General features: G+C 44.7%; 1 protein-coding gene across 1 annotated transcript in view; it reads left to right on the forward strand.

Annotated features, from left to right (window-relative positions):
• The first annotated feature begins 5,420 nt into the window (after window positions 1-5,420).
• Window positions 5,421-24,625, forward strand: part of LOC136099680 (TOG array regulator of axonemal microtubules protein 2-like) — a 30,041-nt gene continuing 10,836 nt past the window's right edge. Inside the window, exons 1-12 of the mRNA XM_071805907.1 lie at window positions 5,421-5,579; window positions 7,772-7,906; window positions 8,832-9,067; window positions 10,754-10,914; window positions 12,180-12,226; window positions 14,072-14,262; window positions 15,212-15,350; window positions 16,290-16,445; window positions 18,546-18,687; window positions 20,304-20,409; window positions 22,185-22,420; window positions 23,594-23,752. Of these exons, the coding sequence (XP_071662008.1) occupies window positions 5,453-5,579; window positions 7,772-7,906; window positions 8,832-9,067; window positions 10,754-10,914; window positions 12,180-12,226; window positions 14,072-14,262; window positions 15,212-15,350; window positions 16,290-16,445; window positions 18,546-18,687; window positions 20,304-20,409; window positions 22,185-22,420; window positions 23,594-23,752 (1,835 nt within the window). The 5' untranslated portion in view covers window positions 5,421-5,452. The remainder of the gene's footprint in view (window positions 5,580-7,771; window positions 7,907-8,831; window positions 9,068-10,753; window positions 10,915-12,179; window positions 12,227-14,071; window positions 14,263-15,211; window positions 15,351-16,289; window positions 16,446-18,545; window positions 18,688-20,303; window positions 20,410-22,184; window positions 22,421-23,593; window positions 23,753-24,625) is intronic.

Raw genomic sequence — 24,625 nt, forward strand, 5'->3', positions numbered from 1 at the left:
GCACTAAGAACAGTACTGGGATTTCAGTGGAATAGATGTAAAAGCAATAAAACGGACAATTAAGCTGGTCTTGTTACAGGATATGGTCTTGTTTTAGTATGTCAGCCCTGCACCTCATGCTCCCAATGCTTGTTACTCATAATGAAAAATTTCAATACAGACCTCAGATCCCATGCTGCAACTGAACGAAATTGCTTCAGATCATTGAGAATTTCCCTGCCTGATGATTACACAGGAACAGGACAGAGCCCTGTCATGGTTCAACCGTGATAGCCACTCACTCACCCCCTCCCTCTCCCCCCCAACAGAGGAGAGAATCAAAAGGGAAGAGAGAAACTTGGGTTGAGATAAACACAGTTTAATAAAATAACAAAATAGTAACACACTACTAGTAAATGTGTGTATATATATATATATATATACATATAATAGAAATAAAAGATACTCAAGGCAATTCCTCAGGAAGACACCAAGCAGCCACTCCTAGGAAACAGCACCTGTTCACAGAGAGAGAAGAAAGAGGAACAAAGGCAGAAAAGCTCAGAGGTCTCTGCAAAATGGCAAAAAGCTGAACTAAACATCCTGCACCAAAAACTCCCCCGGCTCCGAAAAAAAAAAAAAAAAGAGAGTACGAAAAAGCCCAACGTGTGCAAGAGAAAGCACCAGAGAGAAAGAGCAGAAGAGCCCGCAACCCGGAAGATCCTGACTTTTCTTAAATATGTGGCAAGATGCTAGTGCGATGGAATACTCTTATTGATCGGTGTGGATGTCAGTCAAGCTCTGCCCCATCTCTGCCCCCTTCCTCACTGCCTCACACCTGTGGGCAGAGCTCAGAGTGTCCTTGGCTCTCAGCCCAGAGCAATTAAAAACATTAACTCTGTCCTGGGGTGTTATCTCTTGCTCTCAAACTAAGTCCAAATAATGAACATGCTAGTTATAAAAAAAGAATGGTTTCTAAATGCATGAAGAAAATTTACCCATTTTCAGTCAAACCAGCAGGGCCCTTAGAATGCTCACTTGCAGTTATCTTGGATTTATGCAGCTGTTTGTGGAAACCTGCTGTAGTTAGCATGCTTGGCATTGTTCCGTGCTTGTATGAAAGATGTGTGGAACACTATTCAGGGCCCTACCAGGAGAAAACTACTGTCCAGGGAATGTATTTTAGTAGCCCTGAGAGATGGCTTCACACAGGAGTACGAGGCAGGAGATCCCTTTCCCCGAGGCTACTGAGAGGAAGGCACTGATGAAGACGAGCCAAATATTTCTAAGGAAAATGCTTTTAGAAGAAACAGACGTGACCTGAGAAACAGCTGATCTAACATTTCAAGACATGGGCCACTGGTTGGACTTAATATGAGGATGCATCTAGTTCAAGGTGCTGATTGTGACTGCTTCTGTACCCAATCCTTGAGTGTTGGGCATCTAGGGCCTTCATCCACGGCAGAAATCCTATGTGCCATGAAGACCCGCTCTCAGAAGAGACGCAGCAGCTGATTGTTGCATGCTTTTTCTAGCACTAGCCCCTGCAGTGAGGACCTCTCTGCATGAGATGCTCTGCAAAACCCTGCATGGGCTCTGGATCTCACATTTTGAAGGTTTTCTTCAAAATGTCTAGGTGAGGAGGGGAAATGTTTCGACGCTTTTGGTCGAGGTTGGGTTACACTCAAAGCAAAGGTGTGTCAGTGTACTTGGCTCTTTCTCGTCTCATTGTGTCATGCAGTCACAGGAGCCCACAGAGCAATCGATCACCCACCTTTGGGGAATGACCGCCCTAGGCCACATCTCCAACAGAGACCGTCGCAGTGCTCAGTGGGAGCAAACTTGTGTACAGTACTCAAATAACCGTGGTGTCCAGCACAACAGCTCATTAGAGCTGGCATGAGGGATTGCTCAAGTGCTTTTTGAAGGAGCTAATGAGGTTTGGCATTCAGATCAGCTTATGCCTAACTCTTGATTTGCTGCCCTGGGTAAGCTGCTGCTTGTGGTAACTCTTGTTTCATGGTTGAGCAGGCCCGCTCTGCTGAGAGGCAGCCATTAAAGGAATTTTCAATAGGGGCATTAAACTTTTAAGATCTTCTGAATGAAAGCTGAGGGCAGAACTTATAAAAAAAGCATCATGTGGGTGATGCTTTTAACATTACATCTTTGGTGTGTGCCAATTGGTTAATATTGTTAACAAATTAAGCAAAATTAGTAACAATTGTTAGTAAATATTTGAGAAAGCAGTTTGCTGGTTCAGAAATTCCTCAAAACAGTAAGTTCAACGGTAAGTGAAAGGAGATTTTGAATGTGTAATCCTACTTGCACCATCATGCAGAGGAAAGATACAGGAGCACTTCCTGAGAGCTGTGCCTCTAACCTAAGCAGCTTTGACACGAAGAACATAGAAAAGGGGTGAGAGATACAATTAGTAGCCCAGGGATCTGACTCGCAATTCTCCCACAGGTCTGGGGAAGCTGCCCAGTGCCACCGGGCGATGGCTGTTTACTCCATGTAAAAACTTCATGTTAAAGATGCATTAGGGCCCTGTAAGCTGAAATCCACTGAAACCCCAAACAACTGTCATCACTCCAAGTTAATTTTATCCTAACAACAACTCTCTGGCTGGTGAGATATTTGATTCAACTGCCACAGTGGCTCCAATCCTGATGGACTCTGCAGGGTTGTTGGTATCAGCATGTCTCACGTAATGCTACTGTATGTTTACTGCTCTAGGAAGCTACCAGAGAAACAGCTTGTTAGGTGGGAAAGAAAGTAATGGTAGCATTAAATAATCTCTGTTTGCATTTACTGGTTACTAATGATCCAAAGAAGCTGAAAATCCCAGAGGATGCATTTCCTTTCGATTAACCCAGCAGAAGGATGACAGGGAGCACATTTACTGTTGACTGTAACATCACAGGGCCTGGAGCTGTTCAAATGCAGTTGTATTCCATTTTTTCCTCTCCAGAAAGCCATTTTCAAACACTTTTTCGCTTTGTAGGGAACCTCTGCCACCGTTCTCCTCTGTACAGAGAATGGCACCAGCTTGTTTTCCGATCTCCTATCAGTAGTGGCAGAAGATGAGTCCTGCACACCCAACACTTCCCCCAGGCTGCAGACAAATTGCTCTGCCTAATGATAATTCCGGTTACAGTGGTTTCAGTGCAAGGGAGAAAGGGGTTGCCCTGCATAGCTGTACATTTTGGGTTTTCCATATCATGTACCTGGTCTGAATTAGGAACTATGCCCTGAATTTAGGCAATTAACCCTGTGGAGGCCACAGAGGTGTTGTAAGTAATGCCTTTCTTAGTTGCACTTACAGTGTGTTAGCATTTAGGTAGGACAGCCTGGCAGAGGAACAGACCTGAGGCATGGAGAGCCTGGCTTTGTGGTGCAGGGTAAATCAGTGGCAGAGGCAGCCTTCTCCCCTAGCTACAGAATACACTCATCCTGGTACTTACAACTTTATCTTGGGCATTTGAAATACCTTCAGAAATGTGGCATCCTCAGCTTCTTTTATGAGGTGATCTTAATCAGCCAAAATTGCCACTGGCATGTTTCTTAGGTATTTATCCTATGCAGTGAGATGAAAGAAAATATACCTTAATCCCTGCTTTATGCCCTAGTCCAACTCACAATTATAACTCCATTGCTTGTTTTAAAGTACGCAGTCCAAATAGACCTACATCTCTATTTTTAAAAGTATTTCGTCCCTGCCTTCCATTTAAAATAATGGGAATTAGCCTCTAAAAACCCTCTAAGCACCTTCATTCCTTGGCCTTAAGCTGTCTCTGTGAATTTATCAACACTAACAAAATAAGGGTGAAAGCCAGAACTGGCCTGACTGTGTCAGTTGACTCCAGCCTTTCTGAAATCACTTGCTTTATTCCAGATGAACACTTTGACAGCTTTTGAGCAGAGTTAAATCTCTTGAGTAGGAGGTGGAGGAGTACAAGGCCTTGCTGCAATATGAACAATTTCTGTTGAAATTTGCTTGAGGATAGCATTTTATCTGACTGTAAGTTTGACTGATAGGAGGGTACCTAAAGTCTCTGTACAGGCATTCTTCGTTATTTGTTTGAAGCTTACAGAATACATTAATAGGAACCTGCCTTTGCTTCTTCCATCTAGTGCAGAGGCATTTTTCCTTCTGTAATAATTTAACTGAACTGTTCTGTGATTGATCCTTCTGGCTGCACTTAGCTAGCATGTGATAGTTGTTCTGTTTGCAGACCTTTAGAGGCACCTATGAGTGGATTTTCAAAAGCAGCTCACATTGGCATCCTTCTATACTCACTGACGTTTGTAGGAATTTTACTGCTGGTTTATCATCCTGACCTCTTATCCTAAGGTACACTCAGCAAAATCCCCTCTTACCTCTCATTTAGGCCATAAGAAACGGGTTAATCCATTTAAGGAAGCAAAAGCCCTGTATGGTGACTGAAGTACCTATCAGAAGGTGAAAAGAAATCTCTAGAGTTTCGAAGTGAAAGCAACCAAACTGTTAAGGAAACGGACTGCAGAGACTGAGGCTGAAAAATGTCACATTTTGCTGTAGCACTAACCTGAAGGGCTAAGCATAAACTTCCTTTACTCTCATATACCCTGTGCACTATAACACTGCCTACAACTCCTCGAGCCCCTTGGGATGTGTGCTTGCTGATGTGAGAATGGCAGGTAGTTTCTGGATAGCTAGCAGCCCTGACTATGGGTTGTGCTGTAGCCTCAGGCTTGCTGAGGTGCTGCAAGCATGATAGATACCTCAGCAACGCTATAAATGTAGGCAATTCAGCTACAACAGCAGTTGTTTCAGCTGCTTTTCTTCTTCCTTTCCCAAGGAGTGGCAGATTTGGAAGTATTTGGCTTGTGGTTTGAGTTGTGGCTCAGAATTACTCATGGATGTGTCAGAAAATCTTACCTACCCCTTTCTGCAGAAAAGGAGTCTTGCAGACTGGTGGAAAGTGCTACAGATATGAGTTACACACCAGTCTCCACTATCATCAGCCTTGTAAACCCCCTAAAATCCAAGTACATTTGTATTAAAAAAGAGCAAACTATTCTATCCCCCATTTTTCCAGTTGTTCTTGGGGTAAGTCCAGCATGACATTACAGCTCTTTGTACCAAATGTGTGAAACGATGCTCCTGCTGCAGTGGCAGCAGCACTGAGGTCAGTGGGAACAACCCTGAGACACTGTGCTGGGCCCAACAGCACTGGGCCTGGTGAGAGACTTGCCTCTGCTGCCGTGCCCATACAGCCATGGGGAGAGCAGCTGCTGGGGTAGAGTTACGTTACAGTAGTCTTTGTCCAGCGTTTGTACTTTATGGCTATGATTTTGACAGAACGTGGAAAATGTAGCTTGAATATATCTTAATGTTGTTTTGTACGCAGGAACCCTGTAGGCAAGGCAATGCCAGGAATCGGTGGCTGTCACTTGCACTAGCAGTGTTATTTTTCCATCCAGGTTCCTGATGCTGCAGGGGAACCCATCAGCAGCTGTATCAGGCCCACCGACCAGCAGCACATCAAGTAGAGTTTCATCTGCAAAGAATCCATTGCTCCCCCCCACCATGGCCACACAAGATGATTTCACAGCAGGTAAAGGGCTGCAGCAGACTGGAGACTCCTTCAGTTGGGCTTGTTGCAATCCTGTTTCTGCAGCTTTTGCCTGGAGGATGTTTGTCTGCAGCGGCAGTGCCAGTGCCCAGGAATGCTGCTCAGCTCAGGGAGGAAGAGCGTGTTACAAAAGCTGCATTCAAAGTGCTGATCATGAGACCCTGGAGATGCTGGCAACTGCAGCAGCTATTCTTCATGCTGTACAAGTGAGAGGCCAGCCTTAGAGGCTGGGGAATGGGGAAGACATTGAACAGGACATGAGGCAGGGAAACATGCTGTGTATAATCTTGAATTTTCAGGAACAGCCAATATCAGAAATTTTGGGGGGCAGGCTATGTTTTTGTTGCTTTTGGGTGTCTCTGCAGTAAAGAAAGCAGGGAGTAAAGCCCTGTAATGGTGAAGCAGAACAAAGGAGAAGATTTGGATGGACAGTTTGTGTCCTGCAGATACAATAATCAAATACGCCAATGGGGACATCTAATGCAGAGTGCAAACCTTCTTTTAGTTATGATACCTAGTGATTAATTGTTTGTGTCCTAGTATTTTCTTTGTTGTGAAGAGAAATCTAAAACTAAACCAAATCAAAACTCAATCCAAAATGGAGTGGGAATTACAGGAACGAAGGACTTTCAAACTATTATAACTTCAGAAAGTATCTACTTATTAGACATTGCCAAACTCTAGAGACCATTGTGGGTTGTCTACACTTTGAAAGGAGAGGAAAGAAATCCTGCAGTCATGGATGGACAACTAGCAAATCATATGCAAATATGTAGAATGTTGAGCTGTCACAATGCTGGAATGCAAGTGCACCAACCAACGGAATCATTTGAGGTTACTGTCGTGGGTGACTGCCACAGTTTGCCACGGTGCAGTGTTTACCTCAGAGTGCAGCTTAAGAGAGCGACAAAAGGTACTCTGCTACCTACTGCGTGAAGGAGATATCAAGGAGAATTGGGTGAGAGTTGTTTAGAGTGATTCATATGGGGGCAGGAAATGTGAAAGGGTAGAGGGAGGCCCTCCCGTTGAGTCATGAGGTTCAGAAAGGATCCCCTTGCTTTCTAAACTCCTTCTTGGAGAGGAGTCTAGGTGTGGCTAGGTCCAAACTTAGCCCCAGACTAGGTCAACAGTTTATGTCTAAGAGACACAAAGGGTAAAGGAAAACAGGCCAGGGATTATAGGTGTTTATGGCGAAAGGATTATATGGGCACATGCAATTCTTTATATTGCTTGCCTAGGATTTAAAAGTTTCACCATTCTGCATCTCAACCTGCTTATGTCCCCTCATGCAATTATTCAGTCCAATAGCATTATTTGAATCTGAGGTCTTCTTGCTTCTCATTGGATTCTTTCATCGTCTTCAGACAGGCCTTTGTTTTGTTTAATTGCAGACATGTTTATAGTCCATAGCCACTTTGTGCTGGCCTTGAAGGCATTATTTGGTTGAAATGAATCCTGTTTCGCTCAGCAAAGTACAAAACCGGCCTTGTCTTACGTGTCCATGATTGTCTGTATCTGCTTTTGTTTTCATTAAGTAGATACAAGTTCAGTGAATATGAGCAGAACTTTACAACATACAGTTTAAGATTTCAGCAAATTTAGCTTACTAAGTAAAGTGAGACAGACAGTATCTTAAAAATTACACAACCTTATAATCTAGTGATTAATTCTATTTCAAATGCATTTACTTGAGCTAAATGATTAGTATAAAACTTAAATTTGTGCTTATCCAGTGATCAGTGAATAGTAAAAGATCATTGCCCTACAGCCACGCTTGTCTAGCAGAGACAGCTCACTGTAGGCTCACCCAGGCTGTCATATTTATGGAATAAAGTGGTTGGCTTGAAGTCAAATTGCATACAGTGGGAAAGGTCTGCATGAGACTCCTTGCACCCACAACTTATCATTGTTCACTCTGCCATTCTATTTTCTTGTGGGTTTCCTAAAATAAGTTCTTGGCCTGGCTAAAGCTCAGGCCTTTATCTCCTTTGGAGCCTGTACCATATTGCTGCTGGTGTGGCTGGGTGTAGGTTGAGAGCACACATCACAGTGACCATTCCAGAGGCCAGGACTAGTGTGTTAATCTTCTGTGAAAAAAAGTGTCTGGTGTTTTTTTTTTGTCTCCATATCAAATGTTGTGAATTTGAGTCTTTTGTACTGTTCTTATTTTAAAGCTAAATACCACACCTCAATTGCTGTCTACTACGGGAGCGTTCCCAAATTCAAACCCAGATACAAGGCTCTGCGAGGCAGAAGCATTGATTCAAACTTGCGGTTTTGTGGCAGCAGTTGGACTACTGAAGAAGGAGGTGAGGATGGAAGGGGGTTGAATGTGCAATGGTCGCCTCAGCCAAATGAAAAAAAATAAAAAATCAGGGAGAAAGGGTCCGTGGAGGTCAGTCCTCATGTGCTGGCTCTGCATCAGAGTAGGTGGCTGACAGAGAGCTGCAGATGATCCTGTCCTCCTTCAGTGGTGCATATGGCATCACATCTCGCTATCATTAGTTCATTACGCTTTCTCCTTCATCAACAGTAGCCAAATCACTACCACTGCCAGCCAGGACAGGGATTGTGGCCCAACTGCCATAAATCAGGCATCCTCTCCCGGATGACTGGGCCAGTGAGGCTGATGTGCATGACTTCAGCATTGGGCAAGGAGGTGACCACCCCCACCTTTCTCACCAAGCCTCGACCCAGGACCCCAAAGAGAGGGAGGCAAGCAGCGCTGACCCGGGTACCATCCAGATCAAAGACAAGCTGAAGATGAGGAGGATGTCTGACGGTCTGTCAGCCTCATACAGTGGTAAGGCGGGAACCTGCCTGCTCTCCTGTGGGAAGAAGGGTCTTTTCCCAGCCTAGAAAGCTAGTGCACATTCCCAGGGAACAGTTGTGCCCCCTGCAATAACCTTCCCTGTTGCTGTAGGGGTGTACAACTGTGAGGCAGGGAGAGGAGCAGGAGAGTGAATGTGCAGGTGAATAATTCTGGATATGCACAGGTCCATGGGCTCTCTGTTATTCGACAGGAGCTCAGAGGACCAGGATGCTCCTCTGGTGGCTCTGTGGGAGTGCCTAAGTGTTGTCCACTGGCCTGCTTCAAGTGGCTGCCAGCATGAGCATGTTTCCCTGTGCAGCTATTTAGAAGTTTCCAATAAATCTGTCCAATGAAATATCTAGCTTCAGGTGCTTTATGTTTGCAGTGCTGCTTCTATTATGCTTTGTGTCTCTGCTTTGCAGGCCTGACTGACTGTGATGACCCTGAGGGGGTTACCCTGAAGCCAGTAGTTTCCGGATCACCTTCCCCGAAGCTCCTGGAAACCTCCAAGACTATGTCTCCCAACCAGAACAGACCTATTTCCTCAGAGACCTGCATGTTAAGCGATGGAGAGCAGGAGCATGAGGAAAATGACACAGACTATGATGCCAGTGATGAGGATAACACGGAGCTGATGTCAGAGAGTGAAGGATGTAAAGTAAGGAAACCAAGCCAAATCATGTGTAGTGGGTCTTCAGTTTATTTCCAGTAGGCAGAGCTCTGAGATCTTCTTTTTCTGCAGTGTGAGCCCAGGGAAACAGCTGAGCCAAGAAAGTGCTCAGCTGGACATTGTGCTTCAGGCTGTTTCTGCAACATGCATGCTGCAGACTTGATGTCCTCAGTCTGTATCAATAGGAGAATAGTTTCTGTGCTCTCTAGTGGCTCCTGCTGTGTTTTCTGACTGAGAACACACCAGCAATGAATCAGAGCAACTAAATGTGTCTCACGTGGTCAAGCATGTTCTTCTACAGTTAGTAAAATCCACGTTTCTGTATACATGGTATACTCTTAAACAACACTGAATATCAATGTCCCCGAGACCACGTTTTTCCAAGCCTTATATACTCTATACCAAAAGGCCATGCGGCAAGTGCAGGCTACAATTGGTTACACTCACAGTCACTCATCCCCCCCCACTATGGTGATTGGCTGCAGGGCACTGTTCACAGACTGTTCATGCGCAGCGGCAACGCCCCTCCTGCAGCCTGGGTCGAGGGCAGAGCGGCTTCTGTTTACTTTCCTTTTGTCTCTGGTGTCTCAGGGAAATCCTTCCGTGTAGCACAGCCGCATCAAGCCCTGGCTTGTTCACAGCACACAGCCAGTAACTCTCCACATTCAGTGGCTTCCGTGCAGCTTCATTATCTCCCATGGTTCTGCCCAGGGATAGGTGAAGGGAACTGCCAACTCTGGCCATGGGTAATGGAGTCCAGACTCCATCCACTTTTTCAGGATGGATAGAAGCTGCAGTTGTTTTGGGTTTGCTGTGGTGGTAAGGAGAAGGCAGATGAAAAACAATTTTTGTAAACTGGATAACCAATAAAAGGCTAATGTATTTGATTTCAGCCTTGCAGATACAGGGCCGACTGTATCCCTGACATTCGCTCTGTTGGTTTCACTGGAATTTGAACAGGTCTTGATTTGGCTCTTTATCTGTGACAAGAATGATGGGATACTAAGGAAGGGTGCATGTCTGCCTCCACTCCCTCCATCCCCTTCCTAGCCATGGCAGGGAGAGCCTGAAGTAATTTCAGCAGGCAGAGACACAGAGCTGCAGGGTGGGAGCTCTGCTGAACTTCAGAAAATGATGGTGAGCCTGAAATTAACTGTGTGGGAGCTGGAGAGCACCAAGTATCCAGAGAGCACAGTAGAATCTGGGCCAAAGGGCTAGTAGGGGAAAGGCAGAAAGCAGAAAAAAAAAGATGGGCTTGAGGAAAGCAGGTTTTGTCAGCCTGCAGAATGACTACGTGGGGACTTGGCTGGAGTTCAACAATGCCTGGTAGGTGCTTTAGGGACGAGAGGCTAGTGATCTAAGCCCATTCCCTTACCATCAGAAAGGCTTATAGAAGCAATGGCATGCAGAACATCCTTACGTCGAGCAGATGGATACCAGGTGGGAAAGCAGCCACTGCTAGAGAGGTGAGTGAGAGGAGAGAGCTGGCAACAGCATGGGGACATTGTCTCTCCCTCATCACTTCCCTTTACATCGCCCATCCTAGGTCAAGTTGCTCCACCAGTTTGACTTTTTTTTTCCTGGTATGTCCTAGCTAAGAGCATGGCTAAACTACTTCTGGCATCAACGGGGAACGCTGGATGCTCCAGCTGAGCACTGTTCTACTATTTCCAGGCTTCCCTGCTGCATTCGTATTGCAGTGGTGACAATGGGAACAAGCCACGGGGAATGGCTTTGCTTTCCCCGATCCCCGAGTCAGCAACATCTTCTGATGGGACTCCTGACAGTGCTGCAGGCTCTCAGAATGCGGATTTCGAAGAGGCCCCAGAGATGAGGTAAGCCAAAGTGTGCGCTTCTCCAATATGTTTTTCATCTCACACTTCTCATCTTGTGAGATTGTTTTCCACGGTCAGTTCTTCAATATATTTATGCAAACTTCTGTACTTTCACCACTTTCTGTATCTCTGGTGACCAGCACTGTGTCAAAGCCAACATCTAAGATTGGCTCTAAGCAACTCAACCAACTCTCACCAACTCTAAGATCAACTCAAAGCCACCTCTAAGATCTTGGGTAGTGGGGCACAGGAGGAGGCAGGACTTAAGAGGAACTTAAAAGCAAGTCCTCTGCTGAACTCTGATACTGATTCACTCTGTAATCTTTGTGGCACCCTTTGGGAACTGTATTGCATGGATCTGAATACAGCATCTGGTTTTGTGTGTGATCTTTGCCAATACCTGTACCTGCAAAGTTATGTTAGGGCAAATATTGACTATTGTAGAGCTGTCTGTAAATTCAGATGCTGCTTCTGTAAACATCAATTATAACTTCTCTGTGTCTGGGCCTTCACTGTAAAATGGAAGCCCAGATAAATCTCTGTTTATAGATGTCTAATTCTATAGATGCCTAATATTTGCATATGGTTTTAAGATCAAAGGGTGGAAAGTACTAGAGAACAGTTATGGGGCTGTAACTGATGGAAAGATGTTTGCTTCGATATGCGTGAGGAAATCTAGCTGTCAGCTTTATCCTAGTTATAACAATAAATAAGGAGTCATAGAAATATAGTTCCAATTCAAAAGCTTCAGCATAGCTTTTACAGTGCAATCTGAGTATACTTACCTACCAGCTGAGTTGGAAAAACCCTTCTTCTAAAAAGAACAGGGAGGTGTAAGATTATTCTCAGGAGACAGCAGTGGTATTTCCACGTGTAACAAGGTACTGCCATCAGTTTAAGGCATGGCCAAGCAATGTTAGGCTTCTACAGCACTATAAAGGTAGCTGCACTCAATACAGACTTATGGCTGGCTTAACATCTCTTGCTGATTCAGAAAGGATGCATGAACAGTGAGAGCCACTCAACTCCGAAAGCAGAGACAGCAGAATTGGATAGTTAAGGCCCAAATTGAAATCCTGTGTTTCAGCTGGAGCTTGACCAGTTCTGTGTGACTCCAGCAGCTGAAAATTTAGTGACAATTAATCACCTTTGTGTATTGTTGGTTTTATGGGTTGCATTTTCTCCTTCATCAGATGGATCTTGCTAAGGAAGTTTGCCTCTCCTTCTGTATCCTCATATATTATTTTGTCCTCAATTTTCTTAAGGTCAAGATCAGGCAGCAGAAGTGAAGAGAAGACATTTAAATCTCAAGGTGGGTACAGGGCATGGTTGCCCTAAAAAGAACATAGGTGACTCATGGATGGCAATGTGAAAATTCAGCTGAAAACTGTCCTGTAACTTTTTTCATTCTTTGATGCACTCAGATGGCTCCTCAGAGACCAGCCACTGGGAAATGTGCTCTGTTGATCCAGTGAAAATGACTCCAGCATGGAGTTATGAATGGCAGGAGCTAGAAGAGTACCTTGGGGCCCTGCAAATGCACAGGAGGAAAAGAAAATGTTCCCCTAACTCATGCTTATACCTTTTAACCCCCAGCATGCTCTCTAATGTCACAAAGATTAGAGAAAAATGAGGCATTTTGCATGAAATGAGAAATGTGCCCACTCATTCCTCCAACACTTGAAGGAGAAAACCTTATCTTGAGCAGCTTCTGAACTGAACCCTTTCAGATCTGAAGTAGATTAATCAGCAGAGCCTATTTTTGCATTGGAAGAAATAGTGAAACCTTGTATGATAGCAAGTCCTTGTGAATTTTCCTTTTACAAAGAGACTTAAGGATCCAGCCTACGCAGGACCTGAGCTCTCTGTCCTTTTAAGTACAAGCCTAAATTCAATGCTGAGTAATGAGGTTTCCTTGTTGCAACTCATTTACCCCAAGTCACATATCCTGGGTTTACGATTACAAATCTCTTCCCCCACTCTATGTGCATATGTCAGTATTGCACACTGAGGCTGGGTAGGAGATGCTTACTGACTTTCCTCTGCTCCCTGCCTTGCGTTGTCACTAGCAATTAGAGTTCTGCAAGACAAAATCTGGTGTCTGGTGCATCTGTGTCAGCCAGTACTTCTAACCTGAAAACCTCAATGACACCGTTGCTGCCCCTTTGCCGTCTGTGGGTTTGTAGCAATAGGAGAGATGGGAATTTGAGAAACAATTGTGCTGATGCAGAAGAAGCAATAAGATCCACTGGTCCCTCAGCTCAGTATTAGTCCTGACAAATAATGGGCATTCCCAATAGGAATGATTCCTTTATTGCTGATATGCAGCTAGGATGCTGGGTGCAACTAGGGAGAACTATTGCTGAGCAAGTAATGTGACATTTTTGATGGATACATTATAGACTAGAAATGAGATATATCATTAAACCATCTTTCTCTCTCTTTTGTTATTGACCTGACCATTCTGCAGGGAAAAAATTCCTGATTTAAGAAAGTTATTCCTTTTTTACTGCTTGGCTATCACATGATTTTATCATCTGTGAAGCCATGTAAGGAATGATTAGTTCTCCGAGTTTTAATAGCTCTTTTTGGAGAGTATTTCAGAATGAGCTGTACTGTGCTATTCCCATTAAGAAAATCAGCCTTTGGTGAGTCTGCCCAGAAAGTGGGCTGACCTACTGCAATTTAGAATGAAACCCCTTGGGGAAAATGAATTCTGGCTTCAAGAGCACAATTCTGCTTTTGGTAACACTCTAGCAATCCTAAGCTTTTCTTTTAATGCCCTCTAAAATATTCCAGCAAAGAGGAGGAAATGTTAATTCTTACCTCTACAAAGACTATTAAATATAGCTATTAAAACCCAGTAGTTCTTTAGTAACTGGGGAAAAGAGGATGTTTACTAAAATCAAAATGGATAGGAACAGAGACAAACCCTTTTGGCAAGAGCAATCTCCATCTCTCTGTTCTTCTCTATCAAACACAGCTGCTCACCAGAATCCAAGGGCTGAGGCCTTTATCGCACAGTAGGTTTGAGTCTGGTGGCCAACAAAGCAATGTCATTTCTGCTGCCAGTGCAATATGGTAGTACGCCATCTGTTTGGAAAGGTGCTATCTTCCTTACTGTTATCATACACGATCTATATCCTTGTCTTATCAGAGGTCCAGACTTTGGAACCCATTTTGCCTCCTATCAAGCATCGCGTTGCTCGTGATGTGAAGTCTGCCAGACGTTTGCGTGAACCTGTGGTCCCATTGCCAAGCCTTCCACTCAGACAGGCCAAGGAGACAAACCATCGTGAGAGGCCTCGCCTTCTGAGTGTCGATGACTTCAAGATCAGCAATGAAAAGGTAATGGCTAAGGACAGGGGTGAGCAGGCTTCCTTTTCAATGACTGTTCAGTGCTTAGCACAAAATGTCACTGAAAATCATAATCTTCCCCTCTTGCGGAGCAGATTCTATTTGGAATACATTTGACAACTACAGAGCAATTACTTGAGTATTTTCCCTGGTGCAGAAGTCACTGGTTGAGAGGCGGTGCTAAGGTTAGGCAAAAAGCATTCTTTATGTGCGGAGGCCGATTTAGAGCAGATCTGAATGGCAGGGCAAGTTACACATCAGTGAACATGTGCACAGTGCATGCTTGGAAGCACAGAAGCAAAGATTATAATGTTGAATGCAAGGAAGGCTGCAGAATAAAATAGAAGACCTTGCTTTTCCTTAGTTACCTTTCTTGCTGTATCTCACAGCCATCTCATTCACAGTTTTTCTATTCAATAAGACCAATGTTCCTCCAACTTGTTTTCACATGACTCCTTTTTTGGACTCTGGGTTCTCAGAGAGCAGCTGAGTCATTCAGAAGCAAGGAAGTGAGAAGCAACTGCAATTACTGGCCATGACTGTTAAGAAACAGCAAATTACCTCTCATTGCTGGTTATTGCAGATGGGTTTTGTTCCCCTGCCATAGCCTGTAGGAACTGAACCACCTGCTCACAGTAAGGTGAGCTCTTAATCTGTCTTGGAGCGCTGCTATGACTCTCTTGGTTCAAGCAGGTCTTCTTGACATAGATTGAGAAACAGCATCTTGGGCCAGTAGAAGGTTATGGCAATGGAGTGTTACATATCACTAGCTGTAATTGTCTGCCAAGGTGAGGGAAGGAGGAATTCTTCTGAAACTATTGAGATGTATATGGAGCTGCAGTAAAGAAGATGACACGCTACCACTGTGTTCCTGATGAGGTGTTGTGTGTGGTTTGTGCATCTTTTTTCATGTGCTATGATTTATTTCCATTGCAACTAGATCCGCGTTGTCTTGTGCAAGTCAGCTTACAATAAAATGAGAGAGAGGAAGATTGTGCTTAGGGAGAGGGAGGAAGAGACAGAAAAGCCCTTGCAGCTCCCTGCACTGAACACTGACCCCAGGGATGCAGCCAACAAAAGTAAGTGGTTGCAATAGTTGTGAGCCTTTTTGTTTGCTTGCTTGCTACTTACTACATAGTGTTGCAAATGTCTATGAAATTGGACTGGAAGGCTGTTAAACTTGCATCTGAGTGGAAGCTTACACAGGACTTATTTCCACTTTTCAAAGAAAAATACAGAGGCATGATGTGTCTTGCTCCCGGCCCATACTGAGTCAGTCACAGTAAATCACTTTCCCCACTTCTCCTATGAAGTCTTTCAGACTGGATAATTCTGTCTTGCAAACTACACTGGGGATTCAGACTCTCTAATTGAGAGTAGCCTCCAGGAAAGGTGAATGGGTGAGTCCAAAAGAAGGCTTTTCAACCAAGGTGCCCCTGGAAGAAACAAAATCAAACTGTATCTAATTAAAACACAAAATATCTTGCTCACATGATAGGACAGATTATCCTGCTCACCCCACTCCTTGCTGAGGAGCTCACACTATAGAGCTGTGCTGGAGCCCTTAGCCAGAGCTTGCGTTTCACCCACATGAGCAAGCAGCATTGCTGACTTAATTGCAGCTGACAGACACTGATTGTACAGCTGCACGCACTACCTTGAGCACAGCAGCAGCAAACTTAAGTGTCAGCACTCAGCCCAAGGGCATCAGACAAGGTTCTCTGCTCTTTTTCTTGCTATTATTTTGTGAAGTACTAGTGAGGAGTGCTGAGGTGGGAACCTCTAGAATGTAACTTCCCTATCCAGCCTCTGAAACAAGAAAGCAAAAGAAAAGCAGCACTGAGTTTTCCTCATTTCTTACGGAAAGCATCACCACATTGTGTGATCATTGTCTGGGATAACAAAGAGATGTTACCCAGCTCCAGCAAGACTTCTAGCCCTTTCCAAGCCCCCTGTTGAGGGATAGTCCACCCTGTTCAGATGTTTCCTCTTAACAAGATCCTTTTTGGTCTCTGCAGGCTTTGGCCCACCACCTGTCAATGGGACAGCTCCCAGCATGCGCAATACAGGCAAAGAGAGCACTGGTACTGCTTTGAGGAAGCGGTTCAACAGGCCCGCACTGCCCAGCATGCCTGTCATCAACAAGAACAGCAGCGTCCCACGCAACTCCTCAGGTGAGCCTGCTCCCCTGCAGCCCCCACACCAGTACGTAGCACAAGGAGCACAAACTGCCTCACTCCTCAACCACAGGTAAGATCTCAGGTCCAAAGCCTGTTCAGAGGACTGAGAGCAAACCTCCTTTGGATCCATTCCAGCTCAGTGATACTGGAGCAGTTGGTGCTTACAGATCCACTGGGAAGTTGAGCTGCATGAAGTAGGGGTAAAGCCTTAAGCTATAGCTTTTGCCAGTACTGATAGTCCAAAACATAACACTGGTGCTGGGAAGCAGCTGTAACTGCAGGACTGAGCTCCAGTACTGTCTGGCAGGGTGTGCTCACCATGCACATATGTGTACCACCATGGTCAGTTAGCCTGTGCTGCTGTCTGGCTCTGCAGCCAGTTTTTCTACTATCGCAGCAAGGGCTGCCTCTTCATGGAAATTAGAGAAGTGATACATTCATTCTATTGCATCTAGAAGTGCTTAACGACTTGTAGCATCTCTCATCCCACTGCCTGCAATGCAAACTGGGAACAAGCAGTGCCTGTATTTCCGACTGTATTTTGGTCAGCCCACCCAAATACAGTGGCTCTCTGTAGCAGAAGACGTACATGAGAGGTTACTGGTGCTCCCAGGCTGCTCACTCCCTGCAGCAAATATGCAGCAGATAGTGAGCATACTGATTCTCAGCTCTCCTTTGTGGGTGGCCTACCTTGTGTTATGATCCTGAGCACCAAGAGTTAGGAAAAAGGGAACTAAGAATGATATTTTGAATGCTCCTTCCTAGTGATGCTACTCCAGTTTTCAAAACTGATCAGAACTAGCCTGACATGGCTCTCCGTTCACCTCGAATATAGTTGTGTATATGCACATACTTGTGCATATGTACATATGTCACTGATGTCAGTGATAGTAGTATTGGTAACATCCAAATTAGTACCCATCTGAATATTTTTGATTTTACAGTTCCTCCATACTTCATAGAACACGTAAGGTAGCATAAAAACACTACAGAGTCCATAGTAGTGCCTAGATTCTATGTAATATTTATACTCAGTACTTTTAGACAGCTCAGATGTTTACGTCTACACTTTAGGAAATGAGCTTTTGCAGGCAATGCATGAAGTTTTTGACCTACAATGCTTTTGATGATAAATAGGTTTCATAACAAATGCATTTGTCATCTGAATGTTCTTATACCTGGTATATTTATCATCAAGAAACTGTATTTGCCAACAATTTGCATCTATATTTACATATTTTTATTCTCAGTTCACATTTGGAAGGCTTTTTTTTTGTCACAACTATCAAGACTAGGAATTGCCTTTTTCCACAAGAGAAAGCTTAGGCATTGCATAGTTTGCAAACAAATACATTTGATGACAAATAAATTTCACCTCAGCATCTTCAAAATACAGCCAATGGGTACCTCTGAAATAGTAAATATTCCTCATGCTCGGAAAATAGTGAAATCCATAAACTACTACTTTCCCAATGGTATGCTAAAATGTATGTGCACTTAGCTGCCTGCTGTCCAGAATAGTTGAGATAAATGGGAACAGAGGTGCTGTCAGGCTCAGCAGGTCAGGTATCACTATTCCCTGGCACTTGCTCCTTGTGGATTTGACCAAGCCCAGCAGGACTTGGTTGTTCAGGCTTGGTGCTCGCTGGGGACAGCTGGAGATGTTTCCTCAGAAAGTTACAGGGTCCCTCTGTCCTCACTGCCTCAGGTCACAGCAGGTGATACAGGGAGGTATGTGCACATCTCAGGAGCTTACTCCTGGGGTAGCAAGTCCTGCTGAGCAGCACTGGCTCCTGGTGAGTGTAAGCCCTGCAGCACTATCAATCTGCAAGCTGGCTGTGGTACCCATCCAGATGTGGGAGCTGGCTCAGTGTGTGCAATTTTCAGGTTCACACAAGGAGCTGATGCCCAACTGGGGATGAATGTGAGATGGTTGGGTGCTGGAAAAATGAACCAGACAGCAGGGAAGCCACTGAATCAATGCCAGTTTGCGCGCATATGTAATCTTGGCTGGGGACTGGGTTGCCATCTGCTCGGTGGCAGGGTGCCTCACCCTGGGGTACGCAATGCTGATGTCTGACACTCTCCTTACAGTGAACTCACTGTCGCCCATTGCTCTGGACTCCTCCAAGGGGAGAGATGAGCCAGAGTGCGGGGACGCCCGGGAAGCCAAACCCTACCCTAATGCACAGCAGGTGCTGCTCAATGCTCTCACATGGCTCAGCAGCGATGACTGGTAAGAAAGCCCCCTGTTCAGTCTTTCTCCCTCTCAGTGTAAAGGTAAGTTAGAACCTTTTTTCTAGTGCCTCTGAGCCCAGACATCCCAGATGTCCCAAGGGAACTACTGAAACCACTCCAAAGTAATCACAATATAAAGATGTGAGAGCAGCCTTTTATTTGCCTTGGTCCATAGCAGTCTTAGAGCCACAGCAGGTCCCTGCTGTTTCCTAGGTTGGTTTTTTGCTCCACGTAGCTGCAAATGAAACCTTCAGGGAAGAGAGAAAGTTGACAACAAGATGATTTGCTGGCTGAAGCCAGAAGCAGGATGGAAGTGGTCTTGAGTTTACAGATTTGGGTGCCTCAGGTCACTGGCCCGGGTGGGACTGAGTAAGGATTTATCTCTGGTCCTCCCGCAGCTAAGTTCCAGAAGCACCTATGGGGAGTTCCTATTTCTGAGAAATGGACTGAGATGTGGTACGGAGTTTCTCAGCCTGTCATTTCCCCTGAAAGCCTTGTGGCAGAAGACAAGTAAAAAGAAAAAAAAAATCCTTCAGGAATCTTGCACTTTTAGAATGAAACTTTTTCTTCTTCACTGCTTAATATGGGCCAAAGATGTTTTTGTTGATAATCACAGTGTGTCCTGAAATTGAACACAGACAGGAGGAGACTCAGCAAATTTCAGGTGATATTGGTTTTCCCTTTGATTTCTGAGTCAGCATATGTGCACTAAGGCTCCATTCACACTGGGATAACCATGAAAAGTCTTCCATGATGCACCTCCTTGTGCAATATCACTTTGTTTTGCCCCTCTCTCCTTTCTCTTTCCCACTCCTGTTTGATGCCCTGTGAGGTGCAGGGAGCTGCTGCAGGGTCTGGGTTACACTCAGGGACCCCAGTGGGGGTGGATGCCCAGCCCTGCCCTGCCGCCCTGGTGAACCAGTGACTGTAACATGTCTTCATGTAGCTCAGGTCCTTCACTAAGAAAATGCTGAAAGAGGTGGGTTTTTACTACTTTTAAATAACATGTTGCTGTTGTAGGTGTTATTTTAAGTAGGGATTTTCTGGAAAATCCAGCTTTTTGTCTATTCTTGCCCAGGTATGGAGTATTTTATGACATGCTGTCTTTTTTGGGGGAGGGGAGGGCGAGGCTGTGGGGAACAAGACTAAATTGTAGAGTGCAAACTCAAGCTATGGAGTGGCAGTGAAGGCTCTCCCTCCTGCATTGCCCTATGGGGATGGCGAAGAGGGAAAACGCCCCAGTAACAGCCAGACGGGACTGTTTCTCAGACACAGGGTACAGGGAGGATGCAAGAAACAGAAACATGGCACAGTCTTCCAGCTTCTAGGAAGCAGTGACATAGAGACTTTGTGTGCCAGTGATTTCAGGAAGGGTGTCTTGTTTAACAGCTGCAAATTAACCCAGCCATTCTGAAACCATCTATTTGCCTTTTGCATTTATGTGTGCTTTTGAACACGACCGCATCCTGTAGCAACGAGTCCACAATTTAATTAAGTGCTGTATAAGAAGCACCTCCCTGTGCTTGTTTGAGCTGACACCCTGGTAATTTTAGAGGGTGCTGCCAAGTTCTTGGGTGGTGAGAAAAGTCGATCTTTTTGGTAATTGCCTTTCAGGGAGGAGAAAGTGAAGGGACTCACCAGCATCAGACACCTGGCTGTCTCCCACTCAGAAGTCCTTCTTTCTAAACTTCATGATGTTTCCTTGGTAGTTATCAAAGAGGTAAGAATGTTATGTTCGATTGTGTCCTATGCACCTCGTACATGAGAGCATAGAGTTGATACGTGCTTCTTCATTTACGTGGGTGTCTGCCTTCATCACTATTTTATTCACTATTTTTCTAAGGGCTATGTCACCTATCTATATGATCTGTGTGCACAATATAGCTGTATTTACAGGCATGCAGGGCTTCTGTGTCTCTTCTCTTTGAGGTAGGTGTCATTCTCATGCAATATACAAATACAGAAACTGCAGGTGATTTGCCACAGCCCAAGTCTCTGCCAAGCTGTAATTAAACACTGCAGCTTTTGCCTCCCAGCTTCCTCCCACTTCTTCCTCCTCCTCAGCAACCTGGGTGAGTGACTGCAGGTATTTATTTTCCTGTGTTTCCTGATGATGTTTTTTCCTCCTTCCTTTCTGCTTGCTTTTTGGCAATTTGCCCTTTCCACTAAACTGCTGACTCTGTGTGCCTGTGGAATTTTGCACAGCAGCAACTGGGTGCTTAGACCAGCCTGGCTGTGGGGTGAGCAAGGCAGTCACACACAGCTTCACTGTCTCATCTCTCAGTGAACACAGAGGTCTCACCCTAAGCTAATTAATAACATCTGTGGCTGTATTTCCAACTTGGCACTTAGCAGCCAGTTCAGGCCACAGACTTGTACTCTTACTGCATGATTGCCAAATATATTAAATTTTCCTTTGCTTGCAGAAGACAGTAGGACAGCTTATTTCCATGAAAGCAACTCCTCCTCTCCAATATTTAATGACATTGGAAGCTTGAATGTTCCTTGTGTTGTTGGACTCTTTAAACCCTTCTGTTTAGATATGCAGGACTCAGATTCTACCCCTGTGAGATCTGGCTTAGGGCAAGAAGCCCTTTCAGCTTAGCTCATCTGATTTTTATATCACTTTTATATTTCTGAGGAAATTTCCTCCTCTCTCTTCTACGATCATGCACAGAGACATCTTTCAGCTTTTGTTTCACTCCAGTCCCAGATTTTGCTTTCACAAGCACTTCTAGCACTTATATGGTTTTCTTTTATTAAGAGGCACAACTAATTCTGGCAGAAAGAAATACTGGTCTGTCCTTCAAAGTATTTTTCAAATGAAGCACGTGACTCTCAGTTATTTCTTCCTTACCCTTATGGGAGAGACTTTTGGAAGCAAGGGTCACCCAAGAACAGCCCTGAATGCTGCAAAACCCCATGGGTTGCAGCTGTAATTATATGTGACCTCCAAAATGCTTGAGTACCTTGAGTTCAACAGCTGGGGTTCTCCTGACCAGGCAGAGCAGTAGATGGACTTCAAGTCCATGCTGCATATTAGCCTGATTGTACACTTGAGCCTGCATTTTCAGTTTCCTCGTTGAGTGCTCAAACTGCCAGTGCTGCGATTTTGGACAGGAAGAAAGTACTACTTTTCCTCTGTCTTGTCTTTATGAATTGTACCTTTATAGTTTAAAAACAGCCATTGCCTTTATTTTTTTTTAAGGTCTAAAATCAAAGCAGTGCACATTATGGGTTGAGTAGCACACTTAGTTCTAGATTAAACAATATTTTTAGGCCTTCAGTCTCATTAAAATTGTATAAGTGGGCCTGAGAGAGAAGAAGTTGGCGTCAGAGTAAGTGTGTTCCTGTACTTGTGGTCCTCTGCTCTTACTGTGCTCTTATATTCCATCTGGACACAGTGAGAAGTCATGTTGTTTCATGGGACTTTCACCTGGAGAATTGATTTTCTCTACAGGGTGGTTCTTACATTTCCCCTCATGACTTCCCCAGGTGAACAATCTCCGCTCAAAGGTGTGTTGCTGTGCAATGAACACTCTTGGAGATCTCTTCAGGACCATGAAGAAGGACATGGACCACAAGGTGGATGAGATTGCTCGGGTCTTGCTGCAGAAGATGGGGGACTCCAACGACTTCATTCAGACAGCAGCCAATGAAGCCCTGGGGCTCATGGCGGGGAGTGTGACTCCTGCACGAGCAATGACTGCTCTCATGGCCAGTGGAGTCCAGTACGTCATTCTTTTCTTAGTGCTATCCTTCACCTTGAATTGTGTCGGTAGAGGGAAGGGATGGGAGGCAGAAGGGAATTGATGGGAGGGAAGGGTCCTGTCTCCTGCATCTTCTGTGAACTCGGTGATTAGATTCTCTGATCATAAACCTCTCTCCCTTCCTCTTGCATCTACTTCTGCCCTCCTGCAGCCTATTTGTTCCCACAATATGTCAATGCTGGTGAGATGTGGTGAATGATGGGGAAGCAAAAGTTCCTGCAATGCGTGGTGGTATAGTCTTGTGGCTTTGCAGGAAGAGGGACAATAGCTATTCTAGCAGTGAGTGCCTTTTGATATTTCACAACGCTAACCACAGAGGCACTGAGAAAAGCCATGCATCATCATTATGCCATTAACTTGAGAAATAAGGAGGCTAATTGCTAACACATGGAGCACACTGGGGAGAACGTGCTGGGTGCGGCTCAGCAGGCACAGCTCCTACTAAGTGGGCTCTGTCTGACCGTCATGTCCTTAGATCTCTACTTTCTATTCAAATTGATGTTGCAAGTCAGCCTTGAGATAGTGAGCAGCTTTATAGGTGCCTTCACAGGCTGACTCCCATAGGATAACTGAAGCAAATGCTGCCTTAAATCATAGAATCACAGAGTACCAGATTGGAAGGGACCACCTGGACCATCTGGTCCAACCTTACTTGGCAGAAGTGCAGTCTAGACAATGTGGCTCAGCACCCTGTCCAGCTGAAACTCACTTCCCTGGGGAGATTATTCCAATGACTGATTGTTCTCATTGTGAAAAATTTCCCTCTGCAGATTTGGAGATAAACAGGTGGAATAAGCCCCAGGACTGCTACAGTTCTGTTTGTGTAGTGGAGCCCTCTGATGAGTCAGTAAAAATTGTCTTTCATTTCCCTCTTTCCTAGACTAAATTTCAGGAAAGAAATTAAGTATCAAATAGTCCAGGGAGGTAGAATTCCTTCCTCTTACTTGCAGGTAGCCTCTCTGTACAATGCCAATTTTGTGTTTATCTGAGGACAAATCACCTACAGGTGGCTAAAATGGCAGTGAGAACTTGTGTGTCCTTTCCCTAGCAATGACAGGGACCATGCTGTGACCGAGGCCTGTGCTTCTGGCCCTCTTTTTCCCCCTACCCCAGTCTTTGTTGCCTTGTTTGCAGACACCGCAATGTCCTGGTGCGCAAGACTGCAGCCGAACACCTACTGACTGCGATGGAGCGAACTGGAGCCAATAAACTCCTCTCGGGCATAGTTACCAGTACTGAGGTGCTGGTGCACACGCTGGTGAATCTTGCTCTGGACTGTCATCAGGACACAAGGTGATGATCTTCATTTCACCTCCTAAAATTTGAAAACTGTTTGATGCCTGGCTATAAATTATAAAACCACAAAAGAGTGGAAGGTAAAATTTAAAAAGTTACTTCACAGTGTGGATAACGTCTGGGGAGATGACTGTACTGAGTAAGATGAGGTTGTCCAGCAAGAGAGGCCATTGACAAATTCCTGTGACTTGAATGATTCTTTATTCAGATCAGCTGAGCTCAGATTAGGCAGTCAAATAATTCTGTTTCACCTTACGTGTGCAATGTAAAGCTGAAGCATTGGCCACTGTTCGTCACTGAATGGTCCCAAACATCTATTTCTGGGAAGGTTAAGACTGTCCTAGAAAAAATCCAGCTGTTTTCAAGTGATATATTCAATCATTCTAAATCCCTTCTGCAGATTTAATTGCCTATTGTAGTCACAAATTTTTCTTCCCAATCATTGTATAATGTTGTTGGCTGTGGCTGAATGACGTCCAAATTTCCTCTTCACAGTAGCTGAAGTTTCATAGTAGCAAAACCAAAACAACTAACCAAAAACCAAACCAAACCATTAGTCTGATTATTAATTATATTCCCATTAATAGATGTGAAGAACACACGATCAATTAGCTGCCCATGTGCATACATGTCGTATAGAATAATAAATAGTAAGCATGAGGTCATCTGTCCTAGATTCTCTGTCAGTTAAGGGGAAGTAAATTATTGTGCAATGGCAGCAAGACACTGCAAATAAGCCATGACATCCAAGCAGGAGGTGGTCTTCACTTGTCCCATGGGATCTTCCGCTTCCACAGAAGCATACCCTCAGTTTCAGAGTGAAATTGTATTTTCCTGTTACCCTATGTTCTCCTCTTGTGTTCAGCTGGT

This window comes from Patagioenas fasciata, chromosome 3 (genome assembly GCF_037038585.1).
Source record: "Patagioenas fasciata isolate bPatFas1 chromosome 3, bPatFas1.hap1, whole genome shotgun sequence".
NCBI lineage: Eukaryota > Metazoa > Chordata > Aves > Columbiformes > Columbidae > Patagioenas > Patagioenas fasciata.